Consider the following 16,402-nt stretch of genomic DNA (forward strand, 5'->3'; position numbering starts at 1 on the left):
AGGAGGCCATGGGGCCGGTGGGCACGGCGACGGTGCGAGATGGCGGCGCCGCGCTGCCCGGCGGCTTCTGGGCGGCGGTGCGCGTCTGGCTGGAGAAGCCGCAGGTGGCCAACAGGCGGCTGTGCGGCGCCGCCATCGAGGCGGAGGGGACGGTGCTGCTCGGGGAAAGCGAGGGAGGGTCTCCCCGTCTCACCGCTGTGCCAGGAGGAGGGACAGATGAGGGACCGCAGGGGGCTGCGGAGCTGAGCCGGCTGTGGAGGGAGGTGAGCGGGCACCTGCCGCCCTCCCTCACGGCCCGGGGCCGGCCGGGCTCCGAGCTCCGCGCCGTGCTGAGGACGCTGCTGCCCCGGGCACGGCCCGCCGGGCCCCCTGCCCCTCCGACAAAGGAGCTGGTGGTACAAGGTGAGCCCCCAGCCCTGGGCACCCCCTCTGAGTAACTGGGGAGATTAGGGCCTGAGGGAGTGGGGAGAAAATGGCTCATCCCGTCTTCCTTAGGAAGGACTGTGCTTCATGTGGGGTCCTGACAGAAGCTTCCCCCCACAGAAACACTGCTCGTTGTGCAGGGCTAATGACAGCTTGCAAGGAGTGACTGTACCCTATAAATATGCTGAGTTCAGAAAATGCACAGACAGCTTTTGCATCAGCCTCGCCACTTCTAAACTGCTTGTGCCAGTTTGCATGCTGTTGGTTTTGCTTTAAAAAAAAAAAAGGCATGAGTTGTTTTTTGTCAGGTACTTGCTGTGGTGGAACCACACTGCAGGAAGTCCTGCTAGGACTTAGAGTGGTCCTACTGTGTAAAATTCCTTCTGAGTACTGAGGAAGCCTTCCAAAAAAAGTCTATGTTTAGGTTTGTTTGTCTTCTTTTGATGTTGTAAGGTGATGTTCTGAGCTACACCTGGAAAAAGCCTGTAAAATTTTCTTGTTAATAAGATTTTTAAAATCTAGAGCATTGAGAGGGGATTGGCTAAGGATAGGCTGAAAAAGCAAGACTTAATGTTTGCTCTATTGCGAATTATTCTTTTCCATCTCACACAAGAAATTTTGGTGTCCGTAGATATTTTGGTTTCTTTGTCAACGTAATATTTTCATAGCTTGGAGATTTGCAGTTATCAGTTTTGATGTTAAGTGAAGGATCAGTTTCAAATAGGGAACGTATGTTATTTTAAAGAAATTCCCTTGGATAAGCAATAGCTAAGTGTTTGTTGGTTTTTTTTTTTTTGCAACTAGTACGTAAATTAATAATACATACGTATCATGTGCCATATAGAATAGAGTAAATCCTTTTAGAGAAAATCTATAGGAAGGATATAGGGAGTAAATTAAGACAGTAAAAAATAGTAGCATGTGAATACTAGATTGTATGATACCACTTGTGTTTCATTACAGTCTCTTTTGTTTTTATTTGAAAGTTGTTTCAAAAGGATGTATTCTTTCCCTCTGTGTTTCCCTTTGTGGAGGAGTTAACTGATACATGCATGAGTAATGTTAGAAAATGTAACACATTAAAAGTTGCAGGATATCTTCTTTAAATATCATAGAAGCACTGAAGAGCATGGCCAGCTGTTACTCTGCCCATCTCAACTTTTTCAAAATCGGTAGTGTTCGGAACTTAAGCATAAGTATTTTATTCCACAGGTGACAGATACTATGATCGGTAGGATCGCTGCTGAACATAACTTAGGATGTAACATATTACCTGTGCCTTTACCTAAAAACAGGTCTTCTCAGGTAGTCTTTCAGAGTTACAGAATACTAATTTAGTGTTTGTATGTTGTTGTTATTTTTCATATAGCTACATCCAGGAAGTCTAATTGGGAAAGCTGGTGTTGCTAAAACTGAAGAGTAGTTATGCTTCATCATAATCACACAGTAGATCATACTGATCATATTTTCCATAGTATTCCATAATATTATAATGTCATGGAATTCTGCATTTGATAGTTTCTCTAATGTCAGGGTGAGCAGGTAAGTAAGTCTGCAATAAGTTGGAGTGTGCATCCCATAACTCCAGATTTGCTGTGTGGAATGGGAAAGCATCGTTTTTATACTAGAAAATCTCAATGTCTCTAGCTTTTCAGATATTTATAGATTGTGAATAGTCTTGCTGATTGGCCTTATACCTTTTGGGAAACAACATGCAGTGGAGTGCTATGAGTAGATCTGCTTCTCAGTGTGCCTGATGTCTGAAATTATTAAACTGTTTGAATTCCCAAAATTCAGCGTTGTGGTTCTTCCTTCATTGTCCTTGATCTTGCCTCATTAGTATGCATTTAATGTAGTAAGAAAAAAAGCTTTTTATTTTTTTTTGTGCTAGCCAGGATGGTTTGTACCATGTAATAATAATATATCACCATTTACATATCTTTTCAGATGTTTACAGTGGAATTGTGACCTTTCTGCCTTTGGAGGAAAACAAGGAAGGAAAATACCAGATTAAAAAGTGCAATACTTATGAAATTCAGCTTACGCACATAAAAGATGAAGAATGGTGAGTGAGTGGAAGGAAACCCTGAGTTATTTTAAGAATCACATCGTGGTTTAGCGTTGGTGTCCAGGTGATTTGGTTTTTATAACTTGTGTGATTAGCAAGTGGCATTACTGGTATGATCTCAGTGCATAGTGTTCAGTTAAAAACAATACGTAAAATACCAAAATCAACAAAAAACAAATCTATTTCAACTTCAAATGTAATATATTGACTGTATGTGTATCCTCATCAGTAGGAGATAACTATGTCTGTGCTGGAAGTCAGGTTCTGTAGGTCTTAGTAAGGTTGAAAAATGAAAAGGAATTGCTCTTTGGAACCTGCCAGGCTTCAGTCATTAAAATGCGTGGACATCTTGGTCTTGAGCATGGAAGATGTAATTGTTCATGCTGACAGCTTACATAACTAACAAAATCTAAATAAATTTAGAGATTGGAAATAGTGAAATGTACCAACTGATGATATTTTGCTCTTAATTTTTGTTTGTTTTCATGAGGTACCCACTTGTTAGCATTTGGAATATTGTGGTAAATCAGGTTGTTTATTGTATGTGAGTCTTCGGTCGTTGTAGTAAATCTAGCATAGACTCTCATATGGTGTTTGAATTAGGAGATAATGAGCTGTCTAACAAAATCTAGGAAAGACTGTTTTATTATTCATTAACTTCACTTTTATTTTCCTTTTGTTTGTGCATTATGTGCTTATTTATTCCTCGGTGTACTCTTAGGCCTTTATTTGATCTTCTGATTTTTTTTTTTCCACTTTATTATATTTTTCTTTACTCTTGAGTTGGTGAGAAGTGTGAATCCACTGTATGTCATCAAAGTTTTAATTTATTTATTTATTTTAAGGTCTGTGTCTATTGTTGCTCTGTCTTCAGAAGATTGGTTTTCAGATGGAATTACATACCCCAAACTAGCATGGCTTGGAAATGAACTTTTGCCCAAACTGGCTAAGTGGTCTGTGGAGCAAAAGCACAGTGAGTTTAGAAGTACACTCTCACTCATTTCTGTAGCAAAATACTGCAAGGTTTATCAAGACCTTAAAGAAAAATACAAGGAGATGGTAAAGGTAAGTTTGGCAATAAATGTAGTAATAACATGCTTTCCTGCCGTTGTTTTTTGTTGCTGTTATGTTTCCTGAAACTGCTTCTTCCAATTTTTTTTTAATAAAGGAATCAGTTTAATTAAAATGCATGCATTATAGTTTGTTGGATTGTTTTTTAGTCTTATACTGCATATGTGGAGGAAAAAAATAGTTTTTATAGTATTTGGAAGAACTGAACTGGAAAATCTTGAACCAAATTCATACTAAATATCTGGTGGTGATAGACATGTTCCACAATGTTTGTCTTCAAAAAAGAAGTAAGCAGTAGGTCAGTGGATGGAAATACTAAATTACCCACACAATAAAGCATAAATATAGTATGTCCTTGTAAAAAGCATCAAAGAGTTAGGAAGCAACGCTAGTTAAAAGTCTGTTGCTTTATTTACATTTTGATGCATTAATATGCCTTTCTGAGTTGGAGCAGCAGTGTTTTAGTAGTGTCTTATCCTGGGGATTCCTAAAAATGACCTTAAATGCTGTATGATGTAATATCCTTATACAACAAACTCTAGAAACCAAAGAAGTTGATAAATGTTTTTGTAAAACATTATGGAAATGTTGAAAGGTTTCGCTGTTGATGCTTCTCCACTAATAAAAAGATAAGTGTAGCAGGAATGTTTGAATTGTGAGTAAGGTAATGGGTTCATTTATTTTATTTTATTTTTTTTTAGCTCTTCAGTAGTGTTTTGTACCATAGAATGTTTTAGTCTGTCTCCATTTTTCATTTAGAAAATAGGGATTACACTTTTTCTATCTTTCTCCTTCATATTTTGATTCTTCATGTTCCATTTTGCCAGGATAGTTCCTCATCTTTTGAAAATAAATTTATGAATACTGTAATTAATAATGCACTTAACAGGAAGAATAATATGAGAATTAGAATAAGCAAAAGAATACATGTTCTATTACAGACCGGGTGCAGCAGGTTACTTGCAAGATGTGCATATGGAGCTGTAATGTTCTTGGAAACTTTATTGACTGAAAGCAGACATTCTTTATACCAATGTACTTTTGTGTGACTCACAAAATCTTTGTTTACGTTTTTTGTGTGTATTTGTACTCGGTTCAAAATGTATTAAGTGTAGAAGTCTATTGAAGAAGATGAGTATCCAGGTAATTCTGAGCTCTCTTTGCAGTATTTTAAGATGACACAGAAAATAATAGTTTTTCTTTTATTTTCTTCTTCTCGTGAAGGTATGGCCTGAAGTAACAGATCCTGAGAAGTTTGTATATGAGGACGTTGCCATTGCTACTTACTTGCTGGTAAGTTTTTATTAGTGTTTTCGAACATAACTTGACCGAAAGTGGAATTCGTGGCTCAAAGTGTATTCGAATTGAGCTTGTATTAGGATCTTCTGTGGTAGTAATCTCAATGGCATTTCAGGGATTTATATACAATAACTGATTACAAAAAATAAGCATTTTACTACAGAATCTGAAAAAAAAAATAATGTGACAAAGCAAGGGGAAAAAAGAATTTATTTTTTTTATACCATGGCATACCACAAAAAATAAGCACAGTAACAAAATTAAAATTAGAGGAACATTAACACTTTTTTTGAAGACTTGCAGTCTTTTGTCATAGGACTCTTATGTCACACAGACAAGCTGTAGTTTTTTTGTTTGTTTTAAAGTGATTAAAACAAAAGCACTTACATACCAAAGATATAATGATTACTGTCTAGTTTGGAGATGAGAAGCTGTAGGCACATCAATATTTTGATTACTATCTAGAGTGCAGTAAGAGTATGTCTACCTAGAAGTATAATGCAGATACCTTGTCTCCTCTAAGTCAGTATTTGTAAACAAGTTAACTCATTTACAGATCTCATTGAGGGCTATTTTAGTTTACTAATTGTTTGTTTAAACTTAGAAACTCAGTTCCTTATCACATAAATTTTTTTAAAATTGTTTGAGGAAGCCTGACTGCCATAGGCTGCTCTCAAAATCTTGAATATCATATTGATATGACGTTGGCTTATGGAAAGAGCTATATAATAGACTTTTATCATTTTTTCCCACCATGACAGTAGTAGCTGTTGAATGTTGAAAAATAGAAAATGAAGTCATGTACATGAGGAATTATAATAGTTGTAGCCCCAGGAAAATTCTCTAATGACACTGCTGAAGATGTTGTGCATACAAATTTGCCAGACAGTATTTGTTTACAGTCATAATGTTTTTTAGTTGAAGTAGCAGTAACTTTCCATAAGTTATTAAAATGATGCAATAACTGGCTTGTATAAATTAAAGCTTAATATATTAATAATCTAACCTCACTGGGAAAAAAAAACGAACAGATATGAATAATTCATTATTTAGAAATAATGAGTGATAAAAGGTCCAGTGTTAAATTAATATGGATTTACAGTACTTAAATTGACATGATGAGAGGAGGGGTCATCTGACCCCTTCATTATACTCTGCAGTCATATAAACGCTGCCTACTGTCTAGACACATTACCAGTGTCTATGGTAGACACATTACCAGTTTCTTATGATTCAAACCTGTTCAGTTTGAATCATAAGAAACTCATCAAGGGATGGAGGATGTGTGTGATCTGAGTAGGAGGCAATTAGAGTTTTCTGGGTTACAGTCTGGAGAGCAGAAGTGCAATGATTGATACATTTAAAAATGTAAACACAACCATGTAATCCTATGGTTTATCTGTAACTTCTTTGCCTAAACTGACAAAATAACAAGCAGCAATGTTACTAATTCTTGTGGTTAAATATGCTTGACAATTTCTGTTATTCATGGGAAAAATAAGAATTGAGAAGCTTCAGAGGACACACTCATTGAGCAAAAAAGAGTTTGAGAGGAATAAGAGGAGACTAATCTATATGCTGAGGACAAATATCCTATTATTAAGATTAGCAATTTCCAAATTGCATAACTATGTAGGAGTAACTACTTCGGTACAGAGCAGGGTCTGGAACTGGACTAAGAGCTTTGGGGGATCCACTTCATCTGATTCAGAATTTGGGGCAGCTGATTCTTGCAAAGTAAATTACAATTTCTTGTCTAGTCTGTAAAAGTTGCAGTTCATAGCCAATTGATTACAAGCAACATTTTATTTTTATCCCTGCACCCAATTCTTTCTTTTATACAGTGGATATAAAGGCTTCTGTAGTGTCACATGCAGAGATATTGTTGCTAATTTAGTTGCTGTTTCGTCATGTTAATCTCTTGTGCCATTTGTTTCAGCAGCATATTTTTACATTTATGCTTTCCCTAGCCTAGCCAATATTAATTTCAACTTCAGGCACTCAGAAGTGAGTGAAGGATGCTTAGCACTTGGAAAATGCTTGATACTTTGAAACATAATCTTACTCCCTCCATTAGTTGTTTTAATATATTGTGTTTTGTTTTTTTTTTTTCCTTCTCAAGTTGCTTTCTCTTTGAGTGCTGTGGCTGTCTTCTGTCACTTCTTCACTGTCTCCCAGAATTCTCCTTTCGTTTCAGACGTCTTATTACTGCTTTCTGACAGGGGAATTTGAGAGTATAACTCTAAAATGTTTTCTTTTCTTGTCCTAGATTCTCTGGGAAGAAGAGAGAAGAGAAAAAGGATTGGCCAAGAAACAGTCATTTGTAGATCTTGGATGTGGAAATGGTCTACTGGTTCATATTCTAAGCAGTGAAGGGGTAAATAGAGTGCATTTTAAAACAGACAAAAGATATCTTCATTTTTCTTGTTCTGCTTTCCTTTGGCAGGCAAATAGTCAAAATTCAGTTAATTCTTGTCATTAGAACAAGACTTTATTACTCACTAATTATCAAAAAAAAATAAGCAGAGCTTTAGAAACCTTCTAATTATTATTAATAGGGAAATAGAAGAATAGAAGGGAAAACAAGGGATTAGGGGTAATCAATTTATGCCTGAAATGATGAAACTGTTTCGTTATGTGTCCAAATTCTAGTGTGACTGAAGTGGTGTATGTTAGTATGTACATTTAGTCAGCTTGTCTGAGAATTTCTACTGCAATTGGTACTTAAAAATGATACTTTGTTCAAATATTTCAGCACTCTGGTAGAGGAATTGATGTGAGGAGAAGAAAAATATGGGACATGTATGGACCAGAAACTCATTTAGAGGTATTAAGCAAATGTATGTCAATCTCATTCATTTTGTAACTTTATTCATTCGTTCATTGCTTCAGGCTGTATTGATGCAAATGTAATTAAAAGCACTGGGTTATTGACAATTGTCTAAAGCAATGTGTGGGTTTGGTATGCTGCCACTCATATGTCCTAAAAGGTTATAAAGTAAGCTGTAGAGGGGATTAATAGAGCAATGCTATATCATATGCTTGCTTATTTGCAATTTACTTAGTTTTTCAGCTGAGAGCACTAGCATGATTTCTTACTGCTTGTGCAGACATGCACATTATGAAGCAATCCTTGATTTTACTGGAAGTTCAATAGTGAGCAGCTTTATTTGCACTTTCTGTACATCACAAAAGATGTTGGTTTCCAAAGTTGTGGGTAGTTTATTCATGAATTAATAACAGAATCACTCTCAAAGTGATTCTGATCTTATAGTGCTCTGTATTGTTTCGGAACAAAATTGTTGAAACTCAAAGGAGCCAATTCATCTGCTGTTCTGACCTTGTGGTAAGTCATTGCAATAACAGCCTTCCAAAAAAATGGACAGAAAAATGAGTCTGAAAGAGGGATTGTATTTCAAGTTCTCCATTCTTGTTTTTATGAGGACAGGAACAATCTGAGCACAGGCACATTTGCTTCAACTCTAGCTGGTTTTCGTTTGATGCTTGTTTAAGTGTGGCAGTGATGAACAGTTGCCCTTTGGAGGTGAAGTGTTCCTGGTTTCTTGTTCTCTAGACTCTGGAATTTCTCATCTTACTCCCTCAAAAATTGTCAGCTTCCAATACACTAAAATACTTTTCTGTCCATAGCTATTCTCTAGTAGGTTTGGTTGAACGTCAGTTCAACAAATCTTTAAATGCTAACAACTTTACATCAAGAAAAGAGCAGCAGCTTTCATGGTTGGGAGGTGGGGCAGTCATGTTGTACAGCCTTTGCTTTGCTTTGGTTTGATATTAATTTAAAGCATGAGTTGCAACATGGATATTGGCATTTGTGACATTCAGTGTATATGCTAATGATATAAATGAATGTAAGAGGTGGTACTTTAGATCACCAAACTACTGTCAGATATAGCAAAAACAAATGTGATTATGGGTTACTGTCAAAATGTGGAGTACAACACTGATAATTCATGCTATGCCTAAAATGAATAATGAAAACTGAAATATAATGGAAGAGTAATTTGCTTAACCATAAGAAAACACTTACAGAACAGTTGTTTTAACATATGCCAACCTTTCAAAAAGGAAATTTGTTAAGTATGTTATCTGGAAATTATATACATAACTAAAAATTGAGAGGGATTTGGTACTTCAAGTAGGTGATTATATACCATATTGATACTTAAAGCACCTAAAGCAATGCTTTCTGAAGAGGACAATTGGGATGGAATAGAGATAGCCCGAGATTTCTGAAATTCCCTGTTATCTTTTTTGAATTCCTGTACAGATACTATTATACATGTGTGTGTGAATTTGGCATATGTTCTATATTTAAAATGACAGTAACGGCATCATTTTCAGAATTGTTATTAAAGTTATTTGGAAATTTGAATCTGAAACAGGATTGTTTATTCTTCAAATCTGTCCAGTAATTATTGTGAGATTTGTACATGCTTTTAGAGAAGAACATATTCTTCCATAGTATAAGGAACTTCAAGTATTTTCTTTGCTGAACTTATTTTCTAGGTAGGAACATACTGAGTGTTTGGCAAAGATGAATGTTAAAAGCACTCTGGAACTTTTAAAATTTAGCCTGTATGAGCTGTTCATGCTGTTTGTTTGATGGTTTTTGTTTCTTGTGTGTTTTGTTTTTTAAAGAATAACAGAATAGGGTATTCTTAAGATTAATAACTATCTGTGAGTCTGTATTGTTGTGGCAAGACTCATATGCTGTCTCCTTATTCCATATGTAATGAAATAACGCAAGCAAAATGCTATCATAAAGGCTGCCAATGAAGCCTTCTTTCTCTGACGTATTGCTTTCCTATTTCTACTCCTGATATTGCATGTGTCATAGGGTAGCTCTGATACAACTTGGATGAGAACGCTCTGGCAAGGTACACAAGAAGAAAAGTGTTGGGCTCAATTAGGTTGATTATAAACAAATGGTAAGGTTGAAAGGTGGTGTTCTGTGTACTTGGATTTAATGTAGGAAATGTCTGTGAAAGGAGAGAAGATAGTAGGGAAGCTGTGTTCTGATTCATTGCTGTGTGAGACAGGGACATAACAAATGAAATGAGTCTCTGAAAAACCGGGCCCAGAAATACATGTGATAGGAGAATGGCAAGAAATCATAATCGATCTATAAGATTTGTTAACATACATTTAGGATGTCAGATACCTTCATCAGACTTGTCATTCCTCTCTTTGTCTGACCAATATGTTGTGGGCTGTTGCTAAATTAATTCTTTGTAGCTATAAAAAAAAATACTGCCTGGCGAAACTTCAAACTGAGAAAAATATTGACGGCTTCTGTGGGTTCTCATTCACCTTGTATTTTTCCTGTTGTAGGATTTTATATTGTTGTTCAGTGCTTTATTGGCAAATAAATCTAAAGAAACCTATAATAAATCTTACTTCAATTTTTTTTTGTTTTATTTTTTTTTAGGAATTATCTATCATGCCAGGTGATAGTCATCTCTTTCCAGATACTGATTGGCTGATAGGAAACCATTCAGATGAATTAACGCCATGGATACCTGTAATTGCAGCCAGGTACTTGGTGGTGGTGGGGAAGCAGGAGGAAAGGAATAAAAGCATAATTACCTGTACGTGTTCGGTGAAAACTGCTGCTTTTGCAGCCACATCAGGGGTTCTTGCAAGTTTTGCTTCTTGTGATGCCAATCGATTATTTTTACAAAATGTTTTTTTGCTGCAGAGAAGCCCAGAAATAGTATTTATTTTCTTATGGAATTCAGTACAGCATTTTGCTTTTGAAGTTCAAACAGAATTTTGTATTTATTCTTTAGACATGAATCTAGTTTAAAAAAAAAATACTGTTAGTCCTGCCTTTCTTTGAACTGTTCTGCTTATCACAACCAGCTGCAATAGTTTGATACCTTCATTTAGTCCTGCAGACTCTGTTGGTACAGTAGTTTGGTATAGCAAATACTTTATGAAACAGTGACTTTGAATATACTAATAAATTTTCTGAAGGAGGAATGTATAAATAGTACTTCATGAAGCTCTGTCACCTTCATAAAAATTTCCATCATTGCCTGTGTCTGGGCTATTTCTTAAATTTATGTGTGTTATCTGAAATAACTTTCCATTCAGCAGTTATCCTTTATCCTTCCCATAGGTCTTCCTATTCATGTAGCTACTTTGTGCTGCCATGTTGCTTCTTCGATTTTCATGGAAAATACAGTCGAAAACAAAGCAAGAAGACTCAGTACAGAGAATATCTTGATTTTGTTGCCGAAGTGGGATCTGTATGTGGTTTTCATGTGGAAGAAGACTGCCTTAGAATTCCATCAACAAAAAGGGTAATTTTGGACTCAGTAGGGCTTTTATCTTTATTTTTAAAGGTGGTGTCTGAAGCGGGGCTTGTTTAAAAAAACAACAACAAAAAAACCTTTTTGCTCAGGCAGCTGGTGATAGGACACAGAATAACAGAATGGCTGAGGTTGGAAGAGACCTCTGAAGATCATCTAGTCCAACCCCCCTGCAGAGTAGGATGAAGGGGGAATGGTTTTAAACTAAAAGAGGGGACTTTAGATGTTAGGAGGAAATTCTTCACTCAGATGGTAGTGAGGCACTGGAACAGGCAGCCAAGAGAAGCTGTGGATGTCCCATCCCTGGAGGTGTTCAAGGCCAGTTTGTATGGGGCGTTGAAAAATCTGATCTGCTGGGTGGCGTCCCTGCCCATGGCAAGCGGATTGGAACTACGTGATCTTTAAGGTCCCTTCCAACCCAAGCAGATTCTGTGACATTTCTTCGTTATTGTTTTGTAAGATTGAAGCATAGTCAGTTGCATTGTTTTAGATAATATGCTTTGAAGATAGATTACTCAAGAAACCCATGAGTATTTTTAATCTGCTATATTAAAGTTAACATCCTAGGTTACAATCCTCAATACAAGAAAGAGTGAAAAGATTTATGGTTATTTATTATACTTGTCTGTAAGATGGAAAACTTTAACGCTGTCTTTCTGTCTTTGTTTTTCCATCAGCCTATGTTGGTTAATTGTATTTAACTTTGCTGTTTAGAAGCCTGCGTAAAACATGTGCTGTCTGGCTGGGGGGCTGTATCTAAGTATGGGACTCTGTTTAAATATTATGATACAAAGAGTGATTTACCTATTTCTGCTAAGATAGGTGTGCCTTATTGGAAAAAACAGGACCTATCCATCTACAGAATGTGCTTTGATTGACAATCAGATAACACGGTATATTCATAATCGTCAGACTTGTCCTGTGGTTGCATGTGACAGAGGAGTTGGATTTAATCATAAAGATTGCTCTGATGTATGCAAAGAAGCAGGCTCAGGACTTCCTGAAAATGAAATGGAAACTTCTGGTAGAATTTGGATGCCTGGATTTCAACCCAGAGAAAAAGTAGAGCAAATCAGAAATTGCGCTGCCCTCCCTCGAGATTTTGTAGATGATGTGGTTCTGAATGTGGCAAATTTGCTATTAAATACAGTCCCCCAAAAATCATGTTCTAATACTCACGGTGGAAATATGAATACCTGGAATCAAGGAGGTGAGATTGTCTTTCTGGCAACACTTTCTGTTACCTTTTACCTTCGCTGGTGGAGGGTGTTTTTTCCAATGAATTTACATGTTTTTAAATTTAGTAAGTGACATAGACTTTAGGAAATACCATGAACTGAAAAAAAAAAAAACTTTGATTGCTACTATACAATGTCTTATTGCACTCTGGGGTGCAAATAAGTCGCATAAGTGTATTTTGAAACTCGTGTCTTTGCTTGTTTTTCTTTTACTCTACACTTGAGTACTGTGGCAGAATCAACTTAAACAGAACTTCTCCCTGTTTCACAAAACATCTCTGCATCTAAGCTGGGAAGGATCTAAGTTTATTTTTGGATAGTGACATAATAACTAGCTATAGCTCTTGAAGAAGTGCTTTAAGTGCCATTTAATTACAACATGATTAGGGATTTTTAGTTGGCTTAGCATTAGAATGAAAAGGAATAGAAGTTGCAGCCTATTTTATAGGCACTCAGTAAGTTTCATTTTCCTGCACCCATATTTATTATTTAGTCACTGTAGTTTGTTATATGCTACAGGATATGCTATGTTATATGCAGCTACATGCTACTGTTAGGAAGAAAATGACTCATTCTCCTTTACTAAATGCATGTAAACTTTCTACTACGTGCATGTAAACAGTGCTTAGTACAATGAGGATTACTGCAAAAAAAAAAAGCAGTGAAAGAAAAAATGTGTCTTACCGTGGAAATTCTGACTTGAGACCTGTAGAATGAAAACTGTCATTTTACAGACCATATACATATAAAATATACAATTTATGTTTTTGATATTGGGAACACAAAGTTGTTACAGTACTTGTGTATAATTCATAGATTCTGTTCATAATTGTTAATTTATACAAAAGTTAGGGTTTTCAAGGATTTTAGATATACACATCTTTATAGCTACACTATTATTTATTACAGAAAGCCTTTCCTTGAGAGAAGTAGCAGAACATTTAAATAAAGAGACTTTAAGGAGGCTGAAGAGTGAATATGGAGGCTTACAGACACTGCTCAAGAACAATCATCAAGTATTCGAAGGTAAGGAGTAGATAGGCATTATTTGTTTGGCTTTGCTTTTAAACTTAACTAAAAAGTTACTATTCCAGTCTGGAAAACTGAGTATTCTTTGTGCCCCTTCATTGCTGCAAGGTATAGTTAATAAAACTTCCTTTTGAATAAGACTGGTACGGTAATCTGCAGCAAAGAACTTTTCTAGATCAATTTTGTCTGAAAAGACAAACCTTCAGTTAAAGTGGCTGATCTAGTACTGTTGTTTGACTAGGGAGATATTATTTTTTTCTTTTCTTGTAATGTATTGATGATTTAGGGGGCAGTCAAATGCAGAGAAAGTTTGCTAAAGCATTTAATCCGGACCTGGCCTGGCCTTACCAAGCCCTGTAGTATAAATGGTGACGACAAAATCAAACTAGCCTTGCTGTAACTAAGCTTGATGTATTTATATAGTCTGTAGTAGTATGTCTCAAAGGGCTCAGTAACACAATTTTGTGGCTGGCTTGATTTGTTTATAGCTGTGATGGTAGTGGGTTATTTGCTTTTTTTTTTTCCTTCTCTCCCCTCTTGTAATGTGGTATGGGGGGGGTGTTTGTGTGTTTATTTTTTTCCCATGTTTGTTTTTAATTTGTCATGGATGTTATCTGCATGTTACCTCTGAAGAAAGACTAAGATTAAGGCCACATCTTTCACAGTATCTTGCATCGCATGGAAAGTGCCTGGGACTTCAAGAAGACCAATTTTTGATTGTTTTCTTCAGTAGTCCGTCATTGTAACAAGGGACTTCTGCTAGTGTATGTTGTGGAGGGACCTTGCTCATGCCAAAGAGAACACAGGAGAATATGTGTAGAGCTCTAAATCTCATCACAAACAGATGCATGCATTCACACAAAAAAATATGAGACTAAGTGATCTATGAGCCCTAATAATCTAATGAGATCTACTGGTCTGCTTATTTTAAGTCTGAGAGAGATTTTAAAGCACTGAACCCACTTCTGGATTGGCTTTGTGTGAGTTTAGAGCTATTTGTGCATCACAAGGAAACTTGGAAGGATAAATTCATCCAGGCTTGAATGTGTGATACTAAACTTTCGCTGGACTCTTTTTTGAACAGTGATTATCAGAATTAATCAGACTTAAACTAGTTTTTTGCTGGTAATTACAGTTTGAACATAGAGTAATAAAGTGTTGAACAAGGGAGGGATTATAGTTCTTAAAGATCAAACTTTTTTCAGAACTTGCAATCTAAATTCTGAGGATTTTGGTATAAGTTATCTTACCTGATATATTTTTTTAAAAAAACACACCTCTATGAATCCTCTCCTTTATGAGGACGATACATAGGTGCCTCAAACTATTCAGCACGATGGTAAAACATCTCCCAGGGAAATTGATCAAATTTTCTTCAGACCACCTCTGTCCATCTCTATATTACTTCATTTTGTTGTGCACATCTTTCTGTTTCTTTACAAATGGTACATTTGGTTTTGCCTGAGTGATCCATTTGTAGAAAATATGTTATTTGCTGACTGTCACTATGCATTTTTTCCAGTATGATTCCCATGGCTGTCTATTAACAGCTGCATTTTTGTTTGTTTTTAAATCTTAGTTCTAAATGGGAGAGTTCATATTCGTGACTGGAGAAAAGAGAAGCCATCAAGGAAAACTAAGCCTGAAGTAAAACGATGCCTTTCAGCTGAAGCATATAAAACACGTCTCTGTTGGTTTTTCATTCATCATCCTAATGGTTGTGCTTTGCCTTCTGAATCTTGCCCATATGCTCATGGGACTGAGGAGCTAAGACAGTCTAAGACTATTAAAAAGAAAAAACATACACAGTGTTAAAAATCTGCCACTTATTTTGAAGTTCGTGTGTATAACTGAATTTGACTGACTTTGGGGGACCACTTAGTGCATGAAGACCTGTAAAGTTTTTTTTGTTTTCTCATTCCTATGTATCTTGTTTTCTAGTTGGTTTACAAGTTCTCCTGTATTTTAATTATTTTATTATTGACATGGAAAGGTTGTAGTAAAATATATACATACTTCTGTTTTTTTTGTTTTTTTTTTTTTTCTCTGTAAAAGAATGGCTTGTCTGATATGCATTTGTGTAAATACAAAAGTTTACATTCTTCACCATCCTTGATCCCATCAAATGTACATGATAGATAACATTCAGTTGTTTTGCTCAATGCTTTCCAGGATGATTTATGGTTTCTTAAAACTCACAGTGTCTCTTGGGAGTAGAAGCAGAGAGGCTTCACTCATTTCTGGTAACAGCCTCTTTACTGTGGAATAATGCTAATTATTATCCTTCCTTTCTTGGCCAGACCTAGTCTAACAAAATGATTGTTGGATTGAAGAATTAACTTTCTGGGAAGTTATGGAGTTTAGAGAAATTGTGTAGGAACTGATTATAGGACACGTAAGTTTGGGACTACAGGTGACTAATGCATGTAAGAACTCTGTGAGAGCATAGGGACTCTGAATTACAAAGAATGGAAATAATTGAAGACCAAGGAAAGAAACAGTGAAAGATGACACTAGAAAAGATTTTTATTTACTTCCTTCGCTTTCAGCCAACAGATTGTAAAGAACTCTCTGAAGTGTCACGTTACTCTCTTCTCTTCCATTTCTCTTCTGATCTTGGAAAAAGTGGCTCTTGGTAGATAACAGCTAACCTAGGTTTTTTAATTACATCTTTCCAGTGAAAGGGGAATTAAACACATGCCTGACTCACTGAAGTTCACAAATATGCACATGTTAAGACTAGGGTATTAAATTTAAAACTAACTTTTGTTGTCCTTTGTGCAATGCTATCACACTATCACAGAATGTCTAGGTTGGAAGAGACCTAAAGATCATTGAGTCCAACCTCTGACCTAACACAAGTCCTCCACAAGCTATGATAACTAGTATGTTAGTATAGTACACTACTTCTGTTGTACAGACACAGTTCCCTAAACTCA

General features: G+C 36.2%; 1 protein-coding gene across 1 annotated transcript; it reads left to right on the plus strand.

Moving 5' to 3' along the window:
* Positions 1 to 5: 5 nt before the first annotated feature.
* On the plus strand, positions 6 to 15,478 carry TRMT44 (tRNA methyltransferase 44 homolog). The gene is made up of 11 exons (XM_027457464.3): positions 6 to 402; positions 2,371 to 2,488; positions 3,337 to 3,556; positions 4,787 to 4,855; positions 7,131 to 7,238; positions 7,617 to 7,688; positions 10,311 to 10,417; positions 11,004 to 11,187; positions 12,019 to 12,406; positions 13,344 to 13,460; positions 15,043 to 15,478. Exons 1-11 carry the CDS (start codon positions 9 to 11, stop codon positions 15,276 to 15,278), a joined length of 2,013 nt encoding a protein of 670 aa, XP_027313265.3. The 5' UTR covers positions 6 to 8; the 3' UTR covers positions 15,279 to 15,478.
* Positions 15,479 to 16,402: the final 924 nt, after the last annotated feature.

This window comes from Anas platyrhynchos, chromosome 4 (assembly GCF_047663525.1).
Source record: "Anas platyrhynchos isolate ZD024472 breed Pekin duck chromosome 4, IASCAAS_PekinDuck_T2T, whole genome shotgun sequence".
NCBI classification, from domain to species: domain Eukaryota; kingdom Metazoa; phylum Chordata; class Aves; order Anseriformes; family Anatidae; genus Anas; species Anas platyrhynchos.

Coding starts and splice junctions, on each gene's coding strand:
- TRMT44 (XM_027457464.3), top strand. CDS start 9: ATGGGGCCGGTGGGCACGGCGACGGTGCGAGATGGCGGCGCCGCGCTG. Junction 7,689..10,310: donor GACCAGAAACTCATTTAGAG/GTATTAAGCAAA, acceptor ATTTTTTTTTAG/GAATTATCTATCATGCCAGG. Junction 11,188..12,018: donor GAATTCCATCAACAAAAAGG/GTAATTTTGGAC, acceptor CTGCTAAGATAG/GTGTGCCTTATTGGAAAAAA.